At 39.4% G+C, this 9,085-nt stretch overlaps 1 protein-coding gene across 1 annotated transcript; it reads left to right on the top strand.

Annotated features, from left to right (window-relative positions):
• The first annotated feature begins 616 nt into the window (after positions 1-616).
• LOC143860869 (putative E3 ubiquitin-protein ligase LUL2) lies at positions 617-8,040 on the top strand. Its single transcript, XM_077371713.1, has 3 exons — positions 617-1,820; positions 5,826-6,327; positions 7,594-8,040. The coding sequence occupies exons 1-3, from the start codon at positions 1,345-1,347 to the stop codon at positions 7,708-7,710; spliced, it is 1,095 nt and encodes a 364-aa protein (XP_077227828.1). The 5' UTR covers positions 617-1,344; the 3' UTR covers positions 7,711-8,040.
• Positions 8,041-9,085: the final 1,045 nt, after the last annotated feature.

The raw sequence follows: 9,085 nt of genomic DNA, 5'->3' as shown, positions 1-9,085 counted from the left end.
TTAATCCTTCACAAAATTTCAGCCAAAAAACCGACATTTCAAGGAACTTCGGCCAAAATTCCAAGATTTCGGTTCAAATTTCGGTTTCGGTGAGGACTGAAATTAACCCCGAAATCGAAATTTAAAACCTTGGCTATGACAAGCCTTATTAGAGTGCCCACCCACGAGACTCATCCCTTCATCTGAAGAACGGAAAATCCAAACTCACATAGATGATCCCAGCCATACAGATGGTTGATCTAGATTGAACGGTAGGTCCCACAATGAAGATTAATCTGATTTTCATCCGATGGCAGGCATCGCTTGACATTTCACTGGACGGCTACGATCATCCATTGGCTTATTATTCAGATGGGTCCCACGGTGGCCCACCAGAAAAACAGCCTTCGCCACCAACTACTACAGTGTTGCCCATTAAGTAAAACGATCATGCAAAGAAGTCAAGACTGTAACAATCCGACAATAGTAATGCGTGTATGTAGATAAAAAAATCGTTGTTTTGTCGGAAAATGAAAAAGTAAAGTGGTTTTATCGGTTCTTTATTTTGAGATTTTATCCATTTGTCCTATTTACCAACCTCTCACTGTTCTCAGTGGAGCTTTACGCAATCCCATTATCGAAAGAGCCCAATATTCTTCTTCTTCTTCTTCTTCTTCGTTCTCATTTCTTCTGCTTTCTTTCTCCTAAACCCAAAATTCAAAACCCTAATCACATCAAATCTCTGTTCAATCGATTTTTCTTCAGAATTACATCTCTTTCATTACTAGGGTTTTATATATTATAGGGTTTCTCTTCTTCTACAAAGGAAGAACTCATTTATCTATTCACCGACAGCTCTTGAATGCTGTAAAAACAAGAAGAAAAAAAGGAGAAATTTCCGTCAGGGTTTTAAAGGTTTTCTAGGGTTTCTTTTCTTCCTCGAGCAAAAAAAATAAAATAAAAAATAGAGGAGGTAAAAATAACTTATAGTAATCTCTACCCGTTTCATGCATATTTAATTCAATTACTTTGTAGAAGGGACAAGAAAGAAAAACGAAATTCCTTCAAAGATTAGGGTTTTCTGGGGACAATCGTTATGCTGATAAAATCCATTCTTCTCCTTCCTGACATCTCTCTTATAAGGGAGAACAGAAAAGTAGAGATTTTTTCTTCCAAAATTAGGGTTTTAGAGCTTATCTAGGGTTTTCTTCAGGGTTTCTCTCCTCCCCTCACAAATTTTCTCCTACCCAACATCTCTCTTCTAAGGGAGAACTGAAAAAGATAGAACTTTTCTTCCAAAATTAGGGTTTTAGAGCTTTTCTAGGGTTTCTCTTCTTCCCCTCAAGGAAACAAAAAAAGAAGAAGATGGGAAACATTGGAAGCAGCGGTACTCGCCACCGGAGAAGGAATTCGCGCCACAATAACCCCCCTCCTTCCCCTTCTCCAAACCCTAACCCTCCAGAAAGCACAGGAAGCCGTTACGTTTTTGCCGCAGCAACTCCTTACCCAACCCCATACCCTAACCCTAACCCTAACCCTAACCCTAACCCTAACCCTAACATGCCGCAGCAGTACTACCAGTACCCAGGCTATTACCACCCACAGCAGCAACCCATCCCGTTGCCCGCCCCCATTGATCACCACCACCACCATTTGATAGAGCCACGGTACCCTTGCGGCCCTGTTCCACCCCCTCCCGCCCCTTATTTCGAGCACCAGAAGGCTGTTACGATCCGCAATGATGTCAATATCAAGAAGGAGACTCTTCGGATTGAACACGATGTGCAGGAGCCTGAGAAGTACCTTGTTACTTTCACCTTCGATGCCACCGTTGCCGGAAGGTGAGGTTTTTCAATTGGGTATACTTGAATTGCTGAAAAAATATATAATTTTTATGGTCAAAATGTCAAATGGTAAAAAAATGATTGAATTGCAAGAATATTGGTATAATGCTTGGATGTTGAGGATTGTATTTGCGTTTCCTTGTATGATTTGGGGTCTTATGATGCAATTTATAAATTAGCATGAACCATTTCAAAAAAAACATGAACCATTATTGATTATGATATATGGGTTTCTCCCTTATTGTAGCAGATCTCGTTGATTAGAATTGATGGATTTCTTATAATTTTTATTTGTTTATTTGTTTATTTGTTGTTAACTCAAATTATGGTTTTCCTAAGATATTATAATTCGTGATTAAGTCAACTATAGGCTTCTGTGAAGCACATAATTCAATCTGAGAGTTGTTGCTTTCCTGTAATTTGTGTTAGTTATTTGAGGTTATCTTCTGTGGAGAAAAATTATAGTTCTTGGTTGCTTTCTTTTTATATTTTCCCTCAGTGGTGTTATATTAATTCTCGCTAATATATCTAATGAATCTCTAGAATTAGGGAGTTTCTTTGTGCAAAAGATTATGGAGTTTCTTTGGGCACCAGGATCCGAATAACATTGTGGATTGGTAGGTTCTGTAACCTTTTCACCAAAGTTTCCTGGCAATAAAACCTACCCCGCAGGTGCAGCTGTCCATGGAGAATGGAAAGACCTTGCACATTAGAAATGATTTTAGAGAGATTCCAAGCTTGCACAGATGGAGGGTAGTATACTGATTTGCAGCTTAGAAAGCATGATGTTACCATTAGAAAAGATGCCAAACCGACGTTGGATGTTTGCTTAGAAACACTAATTTGCAGCTCTGTTACCAAATTGGCGTAGGACAGATGTATGAAAAGGGCGTTAGGGGTGAAAAAGATGGGTAAAATTTGGGATTTTGGGTCCTAATATTCTAATATCCTTTTCCAGGCCGGCTTGTTTATGCGATGCGAATGAGGCAGAGGTATCAGCCCTCTTATTCAGTTTGCAATGGTACTTGAATCACAGTTTTGGTACTCTCATTGTAGAAGGCGACTCTTCTAAGACCATTGCGTGGGCCTCGAATAAGATCTGCGGCCTGCGGCACCTTGCATTTAAGATTGATGAGATTAGGGACTTGGTTTCTATCATCCATCCTTCGCTTAAGCACATGCGTCAATCGGCAAATGGTTTGGCTGACGTTTTGGCCAAGGAGGGTGTCGACTGGGACTCTATGTCCGTGATTATTTACCCCGGCCCAGAGGGCTCTTAGTTTTTTTCTGTTTTTATTTGTCTGTTGGACCTTATGCATGGTCATCGTTAGTCTTGGCGGACGGCTCGTCCCTATGTAAATGACTTTGATTTATGCAATATATCTTGTTACCGTTTTTTTTTTTTTTTTTAAATTGGGATTTTGGATCCTAAAATACGTGATTAGATTGGAAAAATATTTCTACCAGGCTTATGTTAGGTTTGGAAAGGTGCAAACGTATGTCCGGGAAGATGCAAACACAGGATTTGGGAGAAGATTAATGGACACAGGACTAATACTTGTCCATGCACTTCACAAAAAGCATATTCCTCCTAAGTTCATAAAAAAAATATCACAATTTCATGGTCTTCTTGGTCTACGGGAAATCAAGGTGCTTTGCTTAGCAGCATCTTCAGCGGAGGGTTTCAGCCCTTGGAGCCACAATGCTCATCAGCAACCAAAGTTGAAAACATGCTGTAGTAGATTCTTGTCGATCCACCTTCTAGCCCAATCAAAATGACTCAGCAACTGTGCCAAATCTAGGGACCCCATTGAGTTACCATTTAGAGAATAGTTTTAACTTCTAACCTGAATTCAGTAATGCTCTTTCAATGATAAGGATAAGATTGCATTCACAGGCGTCTCCACTCCATCATCAGATTCAACTGCCCATAATGAATAGTATTCTTATGTATATAGCTACTTCAACATCCCGATACTCTTAAATTGCAGTTCTCTGTGAACTTGTAACTTTTTGTCAAGGGCTTTTGTAAACTCCAATAGCTGATCATAGTGGAGCCTCCTTTGGCAAGCAACTGTAATGATGTTTGGTGGGAAAGCTTGCCAGCTTGGGCAAGTTCCCTGCAAATGCTTCCATGGGTTGGATTTTATTCCTTGAAGCTTTCAATCTGTAATAAGAAGGAAAGTCTATATACAAATGCATCCATTGATCATGGACTTAGAGCTGCTTACCTTTCTTCGTTCTTTTAAAAAAAAAAAAATTACTCTGCTTACCTTTCATGCCACCTTGTTGGTCGCTAGTTTTGACGATTACCGCAAATAGAATTACACAGGAGAGAAGGCGAAGTTTTAATTCTATATAATGCTTTCACAATACAATACGTACTCGAGTGAACTGGGTAACTCTGATTTTAACAGTTGCTCATAAACAGTCTGTTGTGAACTCCAACAGCTGATCATGGTGGAAGTAGAGCCTCCTTTGGCAAGGCATCGTGCTGCTTGGCTTGGGAAGTATCCTGGAAATGCCCTGGTGGGTTAGAATTTATTTTTTTAAGCATGTGACACTTACATATTTCTCTATGGGGTTTTACGGTTTTACCCAATGTCAGACTACAGAATCAGATAAGTTTTTTTTTTTTTAATATACCAGAGGATGGTTAAATAATATATCAACTTCAGTAATTGCTGCTGAGGAACTCATTGCTTGATTCTTTTTATCTGTTTATCTTTTGTTGAATCATTTTCACCCCAGTTTTCATTAGATGTATCTTCCAAAACTATATTTATACGATGGGATTTGCTAGCTTCCATCACAAAAGGCATTTCGCAGATGGTCTGTTGCATGTCAGAGCAGCCACACAGGCTCACTTTTCAGCAGCCTTTGTCTTCATTCACGAGGTGGCTGGTATGACATGCGACAGACCATCTGCGAAATGATTTTTGCGATGGACGCTAGCAAATCCCTTATATGACAAGTGAGTCTTTTTATCGGATAACTTTGTCCTCACTTGGAGAGAGAGAGAGAGAGAGAGAGAGAGAGAGAGAGAGAGAGAGAGGGTGTTGCGGGGGGTGGGTTATCAAAAGTGTATAACCATTAAAAGGTTCTCAAAAGTATGCCAGTCAAAGCGATAGTCGAGGGGACCAGCTGGCTTGTTTAAGCGAAGTGCAATTTAAACATTAAACTGTGGTAACTTTCTTTGGCAAAGTAGTAGACTAGTAATTCACTGGGACCAGCTGAAAGTGTGTTGTGTATTTGTGGGTTTCGTATTGACTCAGGCAAGTTAAAAGATTTTTTTATTGAAGCAATGGGGCCAAAACCGAGTTGACTCGGGTGAGTCACTGATTGACTTGGAGAGTTCCCAAACCGTGGTTTAAACTTTCAACTTAATATTCTTTGCAAAGCTTTACTGACCTGCCAGCTGCTGAAAGTGTTAGGTGTATTTGCAGATGGTTTGCCATCTTTTTCTTTTCTTTTTTCGCCAAAAAGGTCTCATTATTCATTGAAAGTCTCATCTTATTATCTCTATATGTAGTCTGCAATTAAATTAGATCACCAGAAAATAAACAAAATTGTAGAAACATCAATAATCATAAAAACCTAATTCTGTTCCATTCTTGAGTGAATTGCAACTAGTACAATTTTTTTCCTCGGGTGGGATTGAAGTATTGGGAATTTTTCTTTATGAGAATTGAATCATCACCACATTTGCATTGTAGGTGATTAGGTTTTTACAACTATTGCTCTTAGCCTTTGTAAGGGTTGGTTGTGCTTCTCAACTGTTGTAGGTTCTTTATCCTCTCCTTTTCTCATCGAAGAGCGGAGTCCATTTATACATGTAGAGTGACTCATTGGAGTTCAATTTACAGAGACTTCTAGCATGCTTTTTTTTTTTTTCATGTGTTTGTTTTGTCTCTTATAAAAGAGCCACACCACAGCCAGTGTACTTTTCTTTGTTCTGTAATATTTATCTGAAAATCTTCAGCCGTGCCTTCTTGTCCACAGCGTCACCATTATCTTCTTTGCAAAAGAAGGTGCTGACTGTAACCTGACACCGATGAAGGAAAGCTTAGAACCCATCACGGTGTCTTTCTTACAGGGCCTAGGTCAAAAGTTTAGGCAACCACCAGGAACTGGGATCAACTTCTCGATGTTTGAGGAGTCGGAGTTGCTGAACGTTGGTGATATGGAAGTATATCCGCTTGCAGTTAAGGCAGAGTCATGCCCAAATGAGGGTAATGATGGCTCCGTGGCTGGAAATCCATTGCCAGAAACTCTAAATTCGCAAATCACACAGGCCATATTCGAGAAGGAGAAGGGCGACTACCAGGTGAGGGTGGTGAAGCAGATCTTATGGGATAACAACACCAGGTACGAGTTGCAGGAGATTTATGGGATTGGAAATAATTCAGTTGACAGCAACTTTGATGGGAGTGACCCAGGGAAAGAATGTGTAATCTGCCTATCAGAACCACGGGATACAACTGTTCTTCCTTGCCGACATATGGTAAATTCACTTCTTATGCTTTTCTTTCTTTTTGATATGTGGGGGGGGGGGGGGGGGGGGAGAACTGGCTTGAACCTGATCCAGGCAGAGTAGTTCAGAAAGAAAAAAATTGGTCAGCCTAATTAAGTAATTAATCAATGAAAATAATAAAGAATGCAGAACTTAAAGAGTTTAGTGGGAATATTTACTTTCTTTTGCCTCGTTAACTATATTAGAAGGAAAAAAAATGGGGAAATGATAACCCCCCCCTCTCCTTTAACGATATTAGTTAAGTTTTAAAGGCAAAGCAAAACATTGAAGGGGGTGAATTTATCCTCAAGCAGTGAACCATTCTCACAGAAACTGTTAAGAGGAGGATTTTATCCATTTCGCACGCGCAGGGGTGGCGTGGGGTATTCTTTCCCAAAAAATGACATTTAATTTTAAAATAGGATTCTAAGGAGAGAAATGTGGTAAAAGTACACATTTAATGAGGTTGGTTTGGTCTTTCTTGTTGTGTTATACTTTTTTTCTTTTGTAGCCTTCTTTAATGTTCAACTATTTGGAAACCCACCGACCACCAATGAACAAAAATAGAGAGAGAGAGAGAGAGAGAGAGAGAGAGAGAGAGAGCAATTCAGTCAGCCCACTCAAATGAGTTCAGTGTTTCGCTAAAACTGCTGGTTTCGAATAAAATGGTCAAACCAGTCGGTTAGGTTCAGCTCTTACGGACAGTACCTGGAACTTTTCCAACTGGTGGTTGTAAAGACTTTCACCCATCATAGTCTTGGGTGCATGTCGCAATTAAGGGGTATCAGTGGTTATGCAAACTAGGCCTAATCCATTGTTACCCTTACTTAACGCATCGTGACACATCTTTCATTTCCACAGAGTCTAGATATGGTTGGTTCTTTTTTTCCTTGGTTTTTGTATTGCGCCTTGTGATATTTAGCAGCGGGTGTCGAACTGTATGATCTAATGTTTAACTGTATCACCCTTAGGCAGCTCACTGATTAAAAAGCAATGTTGGGGAATTCAGATTCGGAAATTGGTGTTCCAATCTTTTGACTTCTCTACAGCCTTGTCATTGAAATTCTTGCCAAATAAATAAAAAATTCACTCTATCTAAGCCTTGTTGATCTGACCCAGTTTTGAGTTAAATGGCCAGTATTTGTACATGGGAAAACATTGAATTTTGGCTCAGATAATCTAGAAGCGCAGCACTGGTAGAGCATGTCAACGAAACCTTTTCATGTGGCTAACATTTGGGTGCTGGTTTTGATGCAGTGTATGTGCAGTGGATGTGCAAAGGTACTCCGGTTCCAGACAAGCCGATGTCCAATATGCCGGCAACCTGTCGAGCGGCTCCTTGAGATCAAGATAAGCAACAAACCTGAAGAGTGAGAGAGATACATTGCCATAATAGACTGCAGGTTTCTTTCTGGGTTTTCAATAATCAGATGGGCAAAATGGTAATGCACTAAGCTTATGATGCTGTGGGCATCACATCACATGCTGCGGGAAATACTGCTACTAAACTTATGTAATGTTTCACATGGGTAAGAGGGTTTGGGGGTGAAGTTTGATCTTTCAATTTCGTCAGACTGTATTATAATGTTTTGATTTATAGAAAGATACTGGTCCTGTTCTGTTTTTTCTCGTCATTTTGGAAGAACTTAATTTGTTGCAGCTGTAGGCATAAATACTATAGATTGGTTTCTTCTTTGCAAATCATATCATTTCAATTTCATCTTTGCAGGGAGAAGGGATATTTAGGTCTCTTTGGAAGCCCTTAACTATTTCATTTCTAAGCTTCAAAGTCGTTTTGAGCCAAAGATTATACACAGATAATTTTTAGGTGTATTCAAAGAGGCTCTTAATGGGTAACCTGTAATTGTAAGAAACCTGTTGTATTGTTTATATTCTTATTCTGTACTTTTGTACAATGTTTACCCAATTTCAAAAGTACCCTTCTCTAGCAGACCTTATGAATTGTTCTTAAAATGCCTTACAACTAAGACACATGATTGGCTGCTGTAGTCTTTAATTAGAAATTAACTACACACTTGGTGTGCCATAGATGAGCAACCTATAGCCTATAACTAAGGGAAACATATGTCGGGAATTTTTACCGGCTAAAGGTTTAGGGATTTGCTAGGGACCATCGCATAAGGCATTTCGCAGATGGTCTGTCATGTCAAACCAGCCACCTCGTGAGTGATGACAAAATCTGCTGAAAGTGAGCTTCTATGGCTGGTCTGACATGTGACAAACCATCTGTGAAATGCATTCTACGATGTGATGGTCCCAACCAAATCCTAAAAATTTATTATAAACCTAAGCTTTGAGCTCTGATACCAATTAATGCAAACCCTAAGTTTTGATACCAAAATGGTACTAGGGTTCATGGGTTCTCTATGTAGAACAGCTCAAAGTGTAAAATCAGCATTAACAATTCCAAATCAGATTAACAGTCAGAAATTTGGTCAAGTATGAATTAAAGTCTTCACATTGTTAGCTTTAATGACAAGCCATCAACAAACTAAACTTAATTCCATCCGAGTAAAGCATGCAACAATAATTTCACATAAAATGAAATCAGATCAATAGATAAGGCCCACCGTGTGATAGGGTTTATGACAATTCAAAATAATACAGAGTAAACATGAGCAGGGCCCAACACTTAACTTGGGAAGAGTATGATAATGTCAGAACAGATATGGGGCGAGCGGATTGGGAGAATCAAATGGGTATGGCATCAAGAAATAGACAATAATAT

This window comes from Tasmannia lanceolata, unplaced genomic scaffold (assembly GCF_043159265.1).
Source record: "Tasmannia lanceolata isolate RefF3 unplaced genomic scaffold, GAP_Taslan_0.1 ptg000037l, whole genome shotgun sequence".
NCBI classification, from domain to species: Eukaryota; Viridiplantae; Streptophyta; class Magnoliopsida; order Canellales; family Winteraceae; genus Tasmannia; species Tasmannia lanceolata.
The sequence above is the reverse complement of the archived record's forward strand: the minus strand, read 5'-3'. Positions and strand labels throughout refer to the sequence as shown.